Raw genomic sequence first — 19,159 nt, forward strand, 5'->3', positions numbered from 1 at the left:
AAAGGAAATTGCTGAAATGCAATAGGCGTCTTCGCTTCACTAATTCAAATAATGCATATAAATTTCACAAAGATCGGACGATAAGAGCGTTCACAAGGTTCAATAAAGTGAAACAAGGGCCATAACTCTAGACGCAATAAACGGAAATTGCTGAAATTCAATAGGCTTCTTCGTTTTACTAATTTATATAATGCATAAAAATTTCACAAAGATCGGATGATAACTTTTGGTGGAAGAGCGTTCAAAAGGTCCAAAAAAGTGAAACAAGGGCCATAACTCTAGACGTAATATACAGAAATTATTGAAATTAAATAGGCTTCTTCATCTCACTAATGTCAACAAAATATATCAATTTTAAAACAATCGGATCATAACTTTTGGTGTTAGAGCTTTCACAAAGAAAGTTCCATTGTTGGTCAAAATGTTGACTACAATCTAATCCAAAGATGTCAGTGGTGGCATACCAGTAATTGAAATGTTACAAGACCAAAAAGTCAAATTCAAATCCTTGTTAATATAATTAAACCCTTAACTAAATTCAAAACATGCAATAACAGTTCTCTAAGGTTAAAAATCTAGTTTCAAGAAATCGGTGAACTCTAATTATTTTTAATAACTCACAGCTGGTCAACAATAAAGCATGTTGTTGTGGGTTTCCCACAGTTAATGGATTGAAGATTAGTTATTATAAAATCTCATAGATTATTTCACAAAACACCTGTACATTCTTAGTATGATATGGATCAGCTAACTAAATAAAGAACCAAGTGACAGAGAGAGAGAGAGAGAGAGAGAGAGAGGGGAGAAATGAGGTTTAACATCTACTTGACACAAACCAGGTCATTTTGGGACTAATATATGATAGAATTTTATTTCAAATAATTCTCTTGCAGATCGGGGACTTAACAGTGGGAGGAAACCAGACAACCCTGAGAACCCACAAAGCTTGGCAGGCGACCCTACTCCTTATCACATACTACCTACTCCTCATCACATACTACCTACTCCTTATCACATACTAGAGTAGAATCAATGTCAAGACCACTCATTCCCCCCCCCCCCCAAACAAACTAGCAAAGTCAGCATTACATACATTCGGTACGTTTAAAGAATATGGTGGCTGGGCAGAAGAAAGGGGCAAACAATCAAGAGCTGCAGTTTGATACAAATAATTGTGATTTTTTTTTGTGTGTATGTTTTCTTGTGTATTTACATGTACGTCTTTAATACCTGTTAATTGTTTAAAAAAAAAAAAAAAAAAAAAAAAAAAAAAAAAATGGAATGTAACGGGCTTAACAACTTATTGACACTAAAATGTCATTTTGAGACTAACAAAGTCAGTTAATGAAGATCTACACCAGAACTTTCTTTGCTTTTACCGGGAATGAACCTCAGAGCGCCTGTTTAGCAAGCCATCGCCTTAGTCACTGCGGTTTTCAGTGACAGATGCGCAACCCTATTTTAATGGTCCACACAGTGGGCGAAAATTAGTTTGTCAAAGGAATATTCCAGCATCACGTTTAAGGTCTGGCTAGGATCTTCTGATGTATATTGCTTCCCATTTTTTCTGGTCTTTTCATTGAGTGATGACACATTTGTTTATTCCATTTCGGTTATTAATCTGACGCAAGGATACATGTAGTTTAACTGGAAAAATCTGACAAAAAGCACCTCTGAGTAAAATAACCCAAATTAATTACTTTAATAATAAAAGCAAAATCCCTTGAGTCCACATAAGGTTGACAAAATGTAGAAAATCTATACACATTAATGTAGCTATGCAATGTGTGAAAACTGATACAATTAATTGTAATTATAGCATTATTAACAGATATAAATAAATGAAGGCCAACAACTGTGTAAGTTGGGGTCCAAAATTTAGAGAAACCATGGCAAGGTCAAAGTAATTCAACAAGTGAAGCACCATCAGATGAACTTCAACGCTATATAAAAATCTAGGAGTGGGTAGACAATCAATAAATTTACCATTGGCTGTTCAACAAGCCAATTTCAAATGAAGTCAGTTTAAAAAAATACTGACCATGTTTCAAAGTGTAAATTCCTTCAGTCACACGACTCTGTATCCATACACTAATCAGCAGAACAATACAATATCCTGTCACCTGTTCTCAACTTGTCACGTTCTGCTCTCGTTAGGATAACCTCAATCTGACGATATTTCACAGGAACATCAACCACCCAACTTGGAATCGTCTCTGCCAATGAGTGTGGGTATTGATCAATTTCCTTCTGGTACAAGTGGCCGTTGCCATGGAGATTGCATTGGAGGGTCTATAATTGTGGTTACATTCCCCGACTCGATTGATGAAGAAATCAGTGAAGAAAAAAAAAGTTTGCGACTTGGTGAAATAATTTGAGAATATGCACAACACCATTGAAATTACCAAGATCTCCCATTCATTTTATCCATTAGATGTTCAATACATACAGTACAAACAATTCCATTTATCAGAGTTACATGTAAAATTTAATTTGTACAACAGTCAGATATCCACTAATTGTAGGAAAGTTCAAATACATATGAATGACCTGTATATTTTGTTATGAAGAATCTATCTGACGTTTTCTCAACATTCTGATCAGACACCTTATAAATAATAGCCATTAACGTCACATTCACATCAATACAATATACATTGATTCTTGTACAAATGTTAATACTAAATCCACAAAGTATAGCAGATGAAAATAGAAATGTTCCTGGAAAGCTTTACATTATTGACAAATGAACATTTGATTATCCATTGCTGTGCAGAGCTAGGAATGATTTACAAAGGACCAGAGCTAGTGACTTTTGATTAAAAGTTGCATTATAGATAACCGTGTACTGGTGCATATAAAATTAATAGCATTAGACATTATGGGAATTACTCCCATAAACTCTCCCGTTATTTAATCAATATACATGTATCAGCAACATAGCTGAACATGTTGATTTAAATGCTCAACACTGTAACACTTTAATATGTAAGTAAGCATATGTACAATGTTTCAAAACAGTCCAAACAGTTGATTTTACTAGTTAATGAAACCCTTTCAAAACAGGTGATGCACATCTTTTAATATTTTTGTTTACAGTATAAAGCCTGGCGTAGACTACGTTGACAGGTTTGGTGACAAATATTGCTGCAATTTAAAGGGGCTAAATCGCTAATATTTGGGACCTAGAAATAGACACAAATGGGTCGCAACGCATATGATAATGTAATATGAAACTGATTTACATTCAATCGTTTCTGTTTTTACTGTAATTTCTAATCAATTATGTTCGGTGAAATACGCCAGAAGTCTCAATTGAATGGCAATCTTTAGCGTCTGGTTATTCCAGTCTACACCTGTAGTATTTATTTGGCATGCTCTCGCGATAAGAATATGGCGTCACCGTTTGACATGACTTGTGGAATATGCCTAGCCTCGTTTTTCCAGTCCCTTATTACAAATGGTGTCGAAACACATTATGGTACACGATTCGTGTACCAATTGTAAAATGTTTATTTTGTGTTAAATATTGGATATCAGAAGCCCATCTTTTCCTGGTAAGATCACAGCATCAATGTTGATTTAAATTGACAAATAATTTGTGTTTTCAATGTCGAAGATTTTGGATGATAATGAGTTAGAGACTTAGCTACTTTAAGTAGAGTGAATCCACTACTATCAACTTTGCCTATCACACCAAATACAAACTCTCACCTGTTTTGTCACGTGACATGTATTTTCGTCATCACTGCATCAAATACTTCAATTAATATTGTTTTTGTCCATGATGATTATGTAGCGGTGTGGTCATCTTAGTACTAAATAACAAGCTCAAATTTGTATAGAAAATAGGCTATTTGTCAAATTTTATGAAAATATCAAATTTGGGTATAACATTTCATTGAATAAAAAACAAACTATCAATGGTAAATAAATCTCCAGGCTTGGACTCAATCGGATTAAAAAGAAGCCCATCAAAAAAGTTAAGAGAAGTGGGCGTAGACCAAAACGGACCATAAATTTGGTAAACACAATACTAGATTGGTCACAAAATTGATAAAAAAAAAAAACCCTGATTGACTAAATATGTGTTCTTAAACAAGAATCCTGTGATACATATTTAAATAAAAACATATCCATTTTGACCATATCCAGTTTTTATTGTCTGCAGAGAATGCTAAATGTAGCACAATTTTCAGTTCATCATATCTTTGTAAATAATGAACGGAATTGAACAATTGACTGATATTCCTTTAAGATGTCCAGCATTGACAATATTGTAGTTAAAGATAGTCTGCCAGGCAACAAAACAATGACCACAGCAGCTAAATCGTCCCAGCGGTCGACAAGGGTTGTCGCATATTTATTCTTTTGTAGGTAATTGGGGGACATTTACAAGACAATTTCATACAAATCAGATTATAATTTAAATGATGCATATAAATTTCATATAAATCGGATGATAACTTTTGTTGTTCGAGCATTTAAAAGATTCAACAAAGTGAAACAAAGGCCATAACTCTAGAAGTAATTAACAGAAATTGTTGAAATTCAATAGCCTTCTTTGTTTCACTAATGTAAATTATGCATATAAATTTCATACCGATCGGGTGATAACTTTTGTCGTTACAGCATTTAACAGTTTCAACAAAGTGAAACAAGAGCCATAAATCTAGACATAATTAACGGAAATTGCTGGAATTCTATAGGATTCTTGCGTTCACTAATTTAAATGAGGCATATAAATTTCATACAGATTCTGAGATCAGAGATGATAACTTTTGTTGTTAAAGTATTCACAAGGTTCAACAAAATTAAACAAGGCCATTAACTCTAGAAGTAATTAAAGGAAAATGCTGAAATTCAATATCTTCTTCATTTCACCAATTTAAATTATGCATAAAAATTTCACACTCATCGTATAACTTTTGTCATTGGAGCTCACAAGATTCAACAAAGTGAAACAAGGGCAATAACTCTAGACGTAGTTAACAAAAATTGCTGAAATTAAATAGGTTTCTTCGTTTCACTGATTTAAATTATGCATAAAAATTTCACACATTTTATAACTATAACTATCACAAGGTTCAACAAAGTGAAACAATATACATTTAACTGAAATAGCTGAAATGCAATAGGTTTTTTTCATTTAACTAATGTAAACAACATATATGAATTTCGAAGCAATCAGATGATAAATGTAACCTGTCAAGTGTTCACAATAAATTTTGGACGATGTATAACAATCTCTAAAGAAATGATTTAATATACTGTAAAATTTCACTGTATGATATCTTAGCCTAATAACTGACTGTGTAGGAGTATACATGTACATGTAGATAGATACATGTATTCAGAAGAGTAGAAGAAAATCCAATATTCTGATATTGACAAGAGTAGATAAAAAATTAATCTAAATGATAACGATTGTAAGTCATCATAGCAACCATCTCAACATAACAGAAAGCTTTAAGAAGCAGAGCCATCTTTTCGCTGCAAGATAGACCAAAAGACATTTACTCCAAGTTGAATGCATACAGCTTACAACATTGTTTATCTTAAGAAAAGTGAGATACATAAATTGAACTTGGACCTTTTACAGTTAATCAGTTCCAAATTCTGTTTAAAAATTGTGTGAAATTTGATTATATATAAGTATGCCGTCATTTAAAACCCATATTAAAGTAAGACATTTGTAATGACCAAGAAATCTTAACTTATTACAGACTAAAATAGCCTTCACATTTAAGTTCACTGTAAGGTGTGGAATGTCATTTATCAAATGACGACTGAAACATTTTTAATCACCAAGAAATCTTAACCAGCGGCTGCCAGGCAGGATACGCCCACATTTTCGAGAGATGGATAGAAAACTAGCTAAAACGAAAGTGATTTTTCCTACAATCAAGGGCCATACTTCAGGAAATTACTATTCGATATGCGCAAATATCGAAAGGAACCGAGATCTTTGGGTTATAAACTTACATTTCAAGTTTCAACAAAATCGGATAGAAATTGTGACCTCTATAGGGTCCACAACCTTGATATACCATATTTTTGCGCTATTTGAGAACGAACGGCGGCCATTTTGTCTGTCAGTTTTGGGCCGATCTTCACGAAATACGAACTCAGTCATCCTTAGGGTGTAACGGTGATATAATAATACGTTTTTTTAAATCGGATAAAAATTATGACCTCTATAGGGTCCACAAGGTAAAAACGCGATTTTTCGTACAATCAGGGGCCATAATTCAAGAAGTTATGGTCCGATATGCGGGAATATCGAAAGGAACCGAGATCTTTGAGTTATAAGCATACATTTCAAGTTTAAACCAAATCGGATAAAAATTGTGACCTCTACAGTGTTCACAAGCTAAAAACGTGATTTTTCGTACAATCAGGGGCCATAATCCATGAAGTTAAGGTCCGATACATGCCAATATCGAAAGGAACCAAATCTTAGGGTGATAAACCTATATTTCAAGTTTCATTGAAATCGGATAAAAATTGTGACCTGTAGACTGTTCACAAACAATTGTGGACGGACGGACGTCTGGATGGACAGGGGCAACGACAATATACGTCCACATGGAAATCGTTGAAAATCAATAGGCTACTGTGTCTCATGACCAATGTGTATAAATTTAAAGTCAATCCAATATTCACTTTAACTTCTAGAGCGTCAACAAGGCTTCTTAGTCTCAAGACCTTAAACACTGTGTATAAATTTGAAGTCAAACAGATATTAACTTTAAGCCTCTAGAGCGGGAAAACAATCGACATACCATCAGAAACTGTACGAGCAAACAGACAAACAAAGCACAAAAATTATCAAAATAATATCTATATTTATGTAAGATTTAGATAAACAGAAGGACCTAGTACAAAAATTATCAAAATAATATCTATTAAGATTTATGTAAGATTTAGATAAAGAGCTGGCCGTTCTTGTTATATTTGTTCAAAAATAGATAATGAAAAATGAATATAATGAATACGGTATTTTATTCAAATTACTTCATTCTGTTAATACTGTTAAGGAAACATATCTATATACAATGTCACTATCTTGTACACAAAACCTGTGAAAAGTAATTCTTTGGAGTGCTGCTTCAAAACAATCAAGTAGGCTAACTTATAGTTTACAACCAGGCTGTAGGGTACATGTACAATATTATTGTAAACATGCCAGAAAAGATTTACTATATTCAGACGTTTAACATTTATCCGATTCTGAAGCACAAAAGAGTTACCGGTAATAGTCGATCGATCTGTCTGTCCTGGTGATTGGAAGTTGTCTTAAAAGAGGTGATTAGCTCCACATACATACATGTATGTAATTTACAGTGTAATTTTTTACAACAATAACATCATGTTTACTTTCTATATTTAATGTGTAAGTTGAAGATTTCACAATCTGATGTCACATATTCAGATCCAATGAAAATCAATGAGGTTCCGTTCCGAGCCAATTTGGAACCCAAATATCGCCAAAAATCATTGCAGAAAAAAGGTTCTTCCTGCCTATCAGATAAACATTCCATACAAATGGCACTCTGACTTGAGGATTTTATAACAAATGGGCATCATTCGAGAGTGATCATCATAATTCGTTGAGAATGAACAGGATTACTTCTTTCCATATCATTCATGTAGATATTTATTTCTATTAAAATTGAGTAATAATAATACAGGTCGCTAAAAGGTTAACAAAAATAACAGGAATTAAGACTGACAAAGTGCAGTACAATCAAGATTTCCAACAAATGAGCATAACTACTGGTATGTAATAAGTCATCATTAATATGGAAGCGAAAGTTAATACAGTTCTTCCTCTCGACATATGAACATCACATCAATTCAAAGTTATTTCCTGTATCACACCGAAAGTATTTTATAGCAATGAGCACAACTCTATTAATGATAATTTGAAATTGTTGAAAATCAATAGGATCCTCCTTCCCATAAATACTGTGGCCAGTAGAGCGCTAACAAGCAATTTGAACAACAGGACATACAAAAGACTTAGTACATATACACAGATGATGGCAATATACAACCGCATTAACAATCAGGCAGTATAATAAAGACCTTAAACACTGTGTATAAATTTAAAGTCAATCGGATATTTTGAAGCGATCAAGGGCCATAACTCTGGCAGTAATTATCGGAAATTGCTGAAAATCAATAGGCTTCTTCTTTTCATGACCTTAAACACTGTGTATAAATTTAAAATCAATAGGCTTCTTCGTCTCATGACCTTAAACACTGTGTATAAATTTAAAGTCAATCGGATATTAACTTTAGCCTCTAGAGCGTCCACAAGATTTTTTTAAGTGATCAAGAGCCATAACTCTGGCAGTAATTATCGGAAATTGCTGAAAATCAATAGGCTTCTTCGTCTCATGACCTTAAACACTATGTATAAATTTAAAGTCAATAGGATATTATTAACTTTGGCCTCTAGACCATCCACAAGATATTTTGAAGTGATCAAGGGGAATAACTATGGCAGTAATTATCGGAAATGGCTGAAATTCAATAGTCCTCTTCGTCTCATGACCTTAAACACTGTGTATGAATTTAAAGTCAATCAGATACAAGCCAACAGTGAGGCTGATGTCCCCCGCCGAAATTGCAAAATAAATAGATGACACATATTAATTAATCGCACATTTATTTTTTTCACTAAGTTTCATCACTCTCTATCAGATAGAATCAAGATTATCTTGTCCCAAACCATCGACAAATGAAATCGATTAGCTCTGCTTAGCTTCAGCTCGAAATGTTAATTATTGAACTCAGTCAAGACATTCACCTAATGAACATCTACATATACATCAAGTTTAAACATTCACCTAATAGACACCTATGCCAAGTTTGAACATTCTACCTCAATTAGAAGGAGAGTTATTGTGTTCCAAAGTTTCTACCAATCAAATTGCTTATCACTCTGCTTACCCTCAGCAAAAAATGTTCATTATCGAACTTGGTTAAGGTATTCATATAATAAATCTATACACCAAGTTTCATCAATCTCACTTAATTAGAACTAAAGTTATCGTGTCCCAAAGCATCAACCAATCAAATTGCTTATCTCTGCTTACCCTAAGCGGAAAATGTTCATCTTCGAACTCCATCAAGGCATTGACCTAATCAACACATACACCAAGTTTGAACATTCTAGCTCAATTAGGAAGAGAGTTATCGTGCCCCAAAGTATCAACCAATCAAATTGCTTATCTCTGCTTACCCTAAGCGGAAAATGCTCATCTTCGAACTCCATCAAGGCATTGACCTAATAAACACATACACCAAGTTTGAACATTCTAGCTCAATTAAAAGTTATCGTGTCCCAAAGCATCAACCAATCAAATTGCTTATCTCTGCTTACCCTAAGCGGAAAATGCTCATCTTCGAACTCCATCAAGGCATTGACCTAATCAACACATACACCAAGTTTGAACATTCTAGCCCAATTAGGAAGAGAGTTATCATGTCCCAAAGCATCAACCAATCAAATTGCTTATCTCTGCTTACCCTAAGCGGAAAATGCTCATCTTCGAACTCCATCAAGGCATTGACCTAATAAACACATACACCAAGTTTGAACATTCTAGCTCAATTAGGAAGAGAGTTATTGTGTCCCAAAAAGTGTGACGGACAGACAGACGGACATGTTTGAACATTCTAGCTCAATTAGGAAGAGAGTTATTGTGTCCCAAAAAGTGTGACGGACAGACAGACGGACGGACAGACAGACGGACGAACCCATTTTAATAGTCCCCTGCTTTCTTCGAAAGGCGGGGGACAATTAACTTTAGCCTCTAGAGCGTCCACAATGTGTACACCGGACCGACGGACGGACCGACAACAATATACGACCACATTTCAATGTGGGCGTATAAAAATGGATGGAAAGCACATCATACATTTAATAAGACTAAAACAGAAATGGTTTGCTACATGTACCTAGGGCTGTACGATATTGCAAAAAGGAGCGATATCGATATTGGCATTTTTTTCAACGATATTGTTAAATATCGCGATATTTAATAATAATGTCACTTTGCTATTTTAAATAAATTAAATATAAATGCATTAAACCCGACTAGTGTGAGTAAGAATTGTGGGTAATAATTGCTTTATTCATACACTTTAAACTTTGCTTTTTTTATAATATAGATTTATTAAAATGAACAAAACAACATGCTTTTTGGATAAAAATTAAATACAATGTTTAAAAGGCGTCTGCTTGTGACCTTGTTTAAGAAAATCCTCAAATATCACATGCAGCGGAAGTAAGTAGATGCGGTCTTCAAGTCTTGTATTGTAAGATCCGGACTATTTTCCATTCAAGCATTTGATTGGCTGCGGTATTCCTGGCCTAACAGGGACAGTAATCTATTTATAGATCGTTTTATTCTTGCTTTCAGAAATTAGGTTTCGTAGAGTTTTATAAAAAGATTCATTTTTTAAAAATATGACAACCTATTTATAGCCTGGTAATTAGCCGCGGTAGTGGGAAATTTCAGGCGTTTAGTAGGCCAAAGCTTTACATGTAGTAACAACTGACAATTTATTGTCGACTAAAAACAAAGTAAAAGTAACGCATACACGATGCGGTGAAAAACGGCTGCGGACACTGCGCAAGTGTTTTCGACATTTAACGATTCTCAAAACATTAGTTTTATTATAGTTTATTGCAGTCGGCTAATTTCCACTGCTGTATAGTGTATTTATTATCTATTTTTATGATAATTTTTTTCGATATTTGAAGTTTTTGGCGATATTCGATAAACCACTATATCGACGATTTTTGGCCACATGATATCGTAGTTGGGTCTGAAAATACCATATCGCGATAAATGACTATATCGAGAATATTGTACAGCCCTACATGTACCTCAATTTTCAATATCTATTCAAAGAAGGAAATTTGACATCTTGAACACTTACAATTTCTATTACACTAGACAAATGTACATGTAAGGGGACTATAGCTGTACATTTAATAGACTGACAATGTGTTACTTGACATGAAATGAAATGAAATTTAACGTCCTACTGTTCTGCTCCTATACTGGGTTAATGAAGACGGGCATATGCCATACAGTGTGCTATGAGGGAAATTTTGCCCGGGCAGCGGCACTATCGCCTACTCTTATATCGGATTCCAACTGCCAGGGGATCTTTTACGTGCATTCCAGTATATACACGGGACCTTGGTTTTTCATCTCATCCGAAGGACTAGACAGCTGTCCTTGTCAGGCCCTCCGTCCTGTATCACCGACAAGGGGAAACCACGCTGGAAAATCTGAATGAACTTTCTCGGCCAATGCAGGGATCGAACACCCGACCTACAGGCTAGCGAGCTAGCGTCTTACCCACTTAGCCATGAGATCCCTCGTGTTACTTGACTCAATCATTCAGTCTATAATAATCTATGTAGTCTTGTCGATTACCACACAGAATTGCAAATCAGAAGGAGTAATCTCCACTATCATGTGAAATCCAGTTGCACAAATTTTTTTGGCACATTTGCAAATTTAATTTATTGATTCTCTTATGATATCTAGTGCCTATTACCTTTCAAATCAAAGGTACCATCTTCAAGTTGTTAGCAGCATTGAACTGGTAAAGGAAACACATGAAAGGGAGGTAACTTGTTCAATCTGACAGGTTGTCAGTACATTTCATTTTTATAACTCAACAACACTCACGAATACACTGAATAATTCTAAATAAAAGGCATTTAGTAAAACTATAGTAGATATGAGTTAAGATAAATAAAGAAATCTTGTCAAAATCTACACCATAATTTCTGTTGTTAACACTACCATCAAAAAGATACAACATTCATTAAATTAGATAACTATGGGAATCAAGACTTCAGTCATAATTGAACAATACCTGTCGTATTGATATTTCAAAATTACAATTTCAATAATTTAACTTTGTAAAATCTTATTTCATGCTTATATTCATTATTATTATACTAACAATGTTCAGAACTTCTGAATTCCAGTATATATTTTTTTCAAAACACTACTTATATCATTATTGGTCAATGGAATTCAAGTTATTTTGGTACATGCTCTCTGAATTAAAGTCAACATATTTTTACACTAATCGGACACTTTTGCATTCAGTTTTTTATTTAAAAGTGCACTAAATAACTATTATATTATATCAATCATTCTAAAAAAGAATTTTAAATTTTGGAGATAGGAGAAAGCAAAACATCAAATATTTGTATCTTATCTATTACAACACAAAACAATGGTTAAAGCACACTTATATGACAATTATTTTATTACTACTGGTACCTGTACAAGTCCGTCTGCTCGCATAGCCTCCAATTCCTACAGTAGTAAACAAAAGGAATTTAATTCACACAATCAGAAAACTGGTTGCAATTCAGAAAAAATGTTTAACACAAAGTCAGGATTCCTTTAGTATTTGCCTACAGGTAATTCCGATATCTAACACAAAAGAAAACTAGATAAATCGTGTTCTAAAATTGCGGAGATGGAAATCGTTTACAACAAATTCAATCACGTCCTACTTGGCCGGCAGCAATCTCTAAATCTAATGTCTTTTTCTCTATGACATAAAATTATGTAGTTTCTTCTCACAGATGGAAATAGCAGACTATATTCACATAGTGATGAAAATTGCTCCAGTGGAATATTCAAGTTACAATCTGATCAATACTGTTGTTTAAGCACAATGAATATAGTTGTGATCAACATTTGTTGCATGCATAATTAATTACCCCGTTAAGCTACTATCTATGTATACAGTAATTTATTTTATTATGTTGAATACTAATTAACACATATCAACACTTCAGTATAACAGTTTACAATATAAATCTAGCTATGTCAAATCATTATCTCAATTCACTCACTTATACCATGTCGTAAACAAACTCTGCAAGAGAATATTACAATGAAAGGCATGATGACATTGATTATAATTAGCACATTACAGTAACAGTTAGCAATTGAATGTTAAAGTGCCATTACCATGTGATTAATATCAGAATTTACTTCAAATACCAATCCACTCGGTGTATATAAACTCTTAGCAATTTGCTTTAGCTAAAATGTTGGATCTTGACTTTAAAATAAGGGTAGTAATTGATCAATACGGTAATCCATATGACATACTACTTATTACAACTTGGAAAATGGAATCATCAAATGTCAACATAACTTTTCAGTGAGTTCCAATGTTGGCACAAAGTTTTAATCAACAAACGTATTAGTCAGGGGCAATAACACTTAACTAGATTTATAAAAATGTTTAAAATGTATAGGGCATAACATCACCTGAACATGAAATATACCTAGAAAATGTGGTGAGTTAAGAAGTGTACTCTTATCAAGTGATTAAAGTTTGGATGCTACATCATATCAATTGGAGGAAATAACCTTTTAAAACAAAGAAGCCAACAATAAGGCAATGGCCCCCGGCCTCAATCCCAAAATAAATAGATAACAGAAGCAGAGTTATTGTGTCACAAAAATTGTGACAAATAGACCAACAGATTGACAGAAGAACCCATTTGAAAGGCTGTGGACAAGGCAGGATACGCCCACATTTTGCAAGAGATGGATAGAGAACAAGCAAAAAGCGATTTTTCGAACAATCAAGGACCATAATTCAGTTAGTTACGATCCGATATGCGCGAATATCAACAGAAACCAAGATCTTTCGGTTATAAAGATACATTTCAAGTTTCATCAAAATCGGATCAACAACCTTGACATACTATATTTACACTATTTGCATACAAATGGCGGCCAATTTGTCCAACAGTTTTGGTCCGATTTTTACGAAATCTTAACTTGGCCGTCATTAGGGTGTAACGGTGAAATATTCACGTTTTGTTTTCAATCGGATAAAAATTGTGACCTCTAGAGGGACCACTAGCTAAAAACGCGATTTTTCATACAATTAAGGGCCAGAATTATGGAAGTTACGATCTGATATGAGCGAATATCAACAGGAACCAAGATCTTTGGGTTATAAACATGTATTTCAAGTTTCATCAAAATCGGATCAAAATTGTGGCTTCTAGAGGGACCATAACCATGATATACTATATAAATACACTATACCATGGGCGTACCATGGGTGGCCATTTTGTCCGGCAGTTTTTGTCCGATTATCAAGAAATTCGAACTCAACCATTATTAGGGTGTAGCGGTGAAATATTCAAACGTTTTTTTTTAAATCAGATAAAAATTGTGACCTCTAGGGTGACCACAAGCTAAAAACGTGATTTTTCGTGCAATCAAGGGCCATAATTCAGGGAGTTACGATCCGATATGCGTGAATTTTGAAAGGAACCAAGATCTTTGGGTTATAAACATGTATTTCAAGTTTCATCATTAGAGGATCCACAACCTTGATATACCATATTTTTACACTATTTGCGTACGAGGGGCGGCCCCTTTGTCTGGCAGTTTTAGTCCGATTTTCACGAAATTCGAATTTAAGCATCATTACAGTGTAACGGTGATATATTCAAACGGTTTTTTTAAATCGGATAATAATTGTGACCTTTAGAGGGACCACAAGCTAAAAACACGACTTTTCGTACAATCAGGGTCCATAGTTCAGAAAGTTACGATCCGATATGCGCAAATATAGAAAGGAACCAAGATATTTGGGTTATAAACATGCATCAAAATCAGATGAAAATTGTGACCTCTACAGTTTCCACAAGCTAAAAACGTGATTGTTCATACAATCAGGGGCCATAATCCATGAAGTTATTGTTCGATATATGCCAATATCGAAAGGAACCAAGATCTTTGGGAGATAGACCTATATTTTATGTTTCATCAAAATCGGATCAAAATTGTGACCTGTAGAGTGTCCCCAAAAAAATTGTGTCCGGACAGGGGCGATGACAATATATGTCCACATGAAAATGTGGGTGTATAAAAATTGATATGGATCATGGTTAATTAGATGAAAATTCCTTAAAATATGATGAAAATTGGTCAAAATGTCCTCTGTAGAATGCAACAGATTAAAGATCTATATCAACAAATATCAATAACTCTGGTACCAGTACTATTTTGCAAACAAGCTTAAGACCTATTGTAATCATTTTATAATTTAAAATACCACTTTGATTACTCTTTTCTTGAATGAAAGCATATACACAAAAGAACATGTACCATTTCAAAACAAATTGGGTGCTGCTGTCCTTTTGTATCTAGTGCTTCCTTTGGACATAGAGACTTAATATATAGGACATGTAACTTTGAATAAAGCATGACCATGGAGCCTACAGTATAATTTATAAGGTCCATGACTAAAGTTATTGAATGCAACATTCTGACAACAGCAATATGAACTACCAGTACTTGAATATCACAAATAATTCTTCATGGGATTGTTACATTGCTTCATGCCACGACTGAAAGGATCCCAGGTTTCAAATCATGTAACTAGCTTGCATCGCAAAAAGAATACTTTCAGGTTTGTTGACAGGCGAGCTCCAAGCATTTTTGGTAAACGTGCAATGGTATATATTGACTAGTTATTTTGCAGGTTGTTGTTTTTAAAGTTTGAAGCAACCAAATGCATTCTCTTTGTGTTCCATATGGTGGATCAGCTCAAATGTCATCTATTTAGCATGCCCACATGCAATGGTCTCAGATGTCAACTTTAAAGTATTATCTCAAATTCCCTGACTAGAAATGATCTATGATATGAAAACTTCTAACTTGCTCATTCCTAGGCTTAAATATCTAATATAGACTCTATAAAAGATAGGTTGCCAGGACACAAAACATACACATAGAGAAGCTAAGTTTTCCAAGCAATCAACAAGAGGTGTCGCATAATTTTTCTTTTGTCAGTAATGAAAACATTAACAACACATTAAAAGAGTAACAACCCATTAAATATTTATCAGAAATAATTAGAATTTGTTTGGCTTCTAGTTCTAACACATTTTGTCGTCTCTCATGACCTTAAACACTATGTATAAATTTCAAATTAACTTTAAGGCTCTATAGAGCGGAAAAACAAATTAATAGGATTTTTTGTCTCATCATAGCCTTAAACACTGTGTATGAATTTAACTTTAGCCTCTTAGAGCATCCAATATGATCATGAGCCATAACTCTGGCAGTAATTATCGGAAAACGTTGAAAATGAATAGGCTTTTTCTTCTCATGACCTTAAACACCTTCAAAAACAGGTATATTTCAAATGAATGATTATTACTCCTCTATTCCTCCATAGAAATATATGAAACTTGGTGATTTTGCAAAATAGTACCATATCTTCAAAGTGGTACATTGCCAGAAAAATTTTCTTTTTTAAGAACCTGATATTTTTGTGAAAATTTGGGGTTTTCAAGCATTTTTGGCTAAATTTTTCTTTTTGCTCTTTTTCTAGCTGACAAGACTATCTGATAATGAAACAAGCATTATTTATAACATTTGTAGCAGTCAACACTTGAAAATGGCATAAAATTTTCCAATATGATCATGAGCCATAACTCTGGCAGTAATTATCGGAAAACGTTGAAAATGAATAGGCTTTTTCTTCTCATGACCTTAAACACCTTCAAAAACAGGTATATTTCAAATGAATGATTATTACTCCTCTATTCCTCCATAGAAATATATGAAACTTGGTGATTTTGCAAAATAGTACCATATCTTCAAAGTGGTACATTGCCAGAAAAATTTTCTTTTTTAAGAACCTGATATTTTTGTGAAAATTTGGGGTTTTCAAGCATTTTTGGCTAAATTTTTCTTTTTGCTCTTTTTCTAGCTGACAAGACTATCTGATAATGAAACAAGCATTATTTATAACATTTGTAGCAGTCAACACTTGAAAATGGCATAAAATTTCAGAACATGATTCTTTTGGGAAAATTTGGGTTTTTCTCAAATTTTTGGTAAACATTTGTAGCAGTCAACACTTGAAAATGGCATAAAATTTCAGAACATGATTCTTTTGGGAAAATTTGGGTTTTTCTCAAATTTTTGGTAAAATTTGCTCATTTGCTAGCTGGCAACACTCTCTGATAAAGAAACAAGCATTACTTACAACATTTGTAGCAGTCAACACTTGAAAATGGCATAAAATTTCAGAACCCAGTCTTTTGGGGAAAATTTGGGGTTTTCACACATTTTCGGCAAAATCAGAGAAATTTACTCAAAATGTTTTGTTTTTTTTTTTGCTTTTTTTCTTTCCGCCAATATTCTTTGCCATTGAAAAACTGGTATCATGTCCCGAAAAGATTTTTTTCTGTCTTCACAAACTCCTGAAATAAATGTTCATAACAGCACATTTCCTTATTAGAAATGCATATATAACTTGAAGATATTCAAGAAGAATACTTAAACAACAATAGGGTGCATTGTCCGAAGCAGAAACTATATCAAATTGTCCTTTTTGGGGGATAAAACTAAAAATTTTCACACTAGGGTGCTCGAAAACCTGGTAAGCCGCTATAGGTGCACATAAATTGACGGGATTTCACAAAATATATTGTAAAAATATATTTTTACCGTTTGAAAATAAGTACACATGGAATCACCTATAGCGGCTCACAGGAGTTTTGGGCACCCTATTTCAAAGCCGCTCTATAGTCTATGTGCTTGAAGGGCTCTAATGGTTAATCTTATAACCACAATGAATCCAACTCTAATGTCAGCCTGGATCTAGTTGAAAATGACACATACTTCTGTTATATTTCTTTTGACGTCAGACCTATTAAGATTTTATCATACCATACATAATGATATAGTTTTCATCAGATAAAAAAACCATCTGTGAACTCAATCCTTTTCTTTTAAAGGGAAACTCTTCATACTTGCACGAAGAAAAATAAGCCATGAAAAATATCAGGAAATTGTTCAACAAAGTTCTCTGTTGTAATTAGGTATATATTTTCAAATTTTTGATGGTTCTTTACAATTTTTGGACGATTTTTTACAAATTTTAGACAATCTTTAATGTTGTTTTTTTTCTTATTGAAATTGTGTTTCACCCGATTAATTTGCTCTCGTTATAAAACCAAAAATTTGAATAAAGACCTGCATGTTTATATTTAGATACAAAAAAAAAAGAAGACTAAACTGGTTGAAATATAGTTTTGGGTTTTTTCTTTGAAATAAACCCTGATTAGCGTGTACCAACCTCAAGGACAGTTAACTCGGATTGGCTTAATATTTGGTCCAAAAACTGGTTATGATTTCACACAGAAAAGTAGTTATCGAATTATGTCTGACAGTAGCTTTATTTTTATTGATGAACGTTGTAACTTGGTGGGAGACGGTTGGGAGAATGTTGGACTTGTGGAATATGACAACTGGACCCGTATCAGTTGAGTGGAACGATTTTTCTACAATTTTAAAAATTAAAAATATTTTCCCTTTCTTTACGTATGACTATTCCAACATAATTTTATGATTTTTTGAAACTCTGAAGATATTCTATTCATAAAAAATTAAAAACCTAATTGTCATGGACGTAATCATGCGTTATAAATTGAGAATTAAAAAAAAATACATCAAATAACAGTAAATGTTGATTAACCGGAAATTGAATATTCATCTTTCAAGCCTGGAAATAAGGCACCTGTCACAGACAATGTCTGGCAAAGATCAGGTTTTGTTAGGCACAAAACCTCTGGTGCCTGTCATTTTGTCCGGCACTGATTAAGTGATTTGTCTTTTTTATTGATATTATTAATACATGTCAGGCACTAAGTTGAAAATGTCAGGTACTATTTCATTAGTGCCTAACATTTTTTCAGGTACATCTAAAACCGTTATTTCCAGGCCTGCATCATGGCTGCCCATAAAATGTGCTTATTCTGTCTTTTTACATAGATCGGTTACAACATGACAATAAAACTACCCATGTTTATAATCTAGTAATGATTAAATCTTAGCTGATATATTATTCGATCTATAGAAAATGGACCGAAACCAACCCAAAGAAACGGCATTGGTACTGGTAGACTACACACGTAAATAACGTATACAAAACATAGTATGAGCGCACGTTTTCTAAAAGCAGAATTACATATTGTATTAACAAAGAATAATTCAAACAGAAACTAAAGTAAAGTAATCAAGTATAAGGACAATTTATTATCACTGTCTAT

General features: G+C 33.6%; 1 protein-coding gene across 4 annotated transcripts in view; it reads right to left on the bottom strand.

Annotated features, from left to right (window-relative positions):
- The window catches only part of LOC126819420 (ras-related protein Rab-3), a 62,354-nt gene that overhangs the window by 35,671 nt on the left and 7,524 nt on the right, over positions 1 to 19,159 (bottom strand). The window contains exon 1 of one of the 4 annotated variants that reach the window (XM_050547431.2): positions 12,330 to 12,655. The exons of 2 other annotated variants lie outside the window; for them this stretch is intronic. In XM_050547431.2, the coding sequence (XP_050403388.1) occupies positions 12,330 to 12,353 (24 nt within the window). In that variant the 5' untranslated portion in view covers positions 12,354 to 12,655. Of the gene's footprint in view, positions 1 to 2,041; positions 2,337 to 12,329; positions 12,656 to 19,159 lie in introns of those variants that run through there. One more of the 4 variants, XM_050547432.2, reaches the window with a different exon arrangement.

The sequence above is a fragment of the Patella vulgata genome, chromosome 4 (genome assembly GCF_932274485.2).
Source record: "Patella vulgata chromosome 4, xgPatVulg1.2, whole genome shotgun sequence".
Classification (NCBI taxonomy): Eukaryota; Metazoa; Mollusca; class Gastropoda; family Patellidae; genus Patella; species Patella vulgata.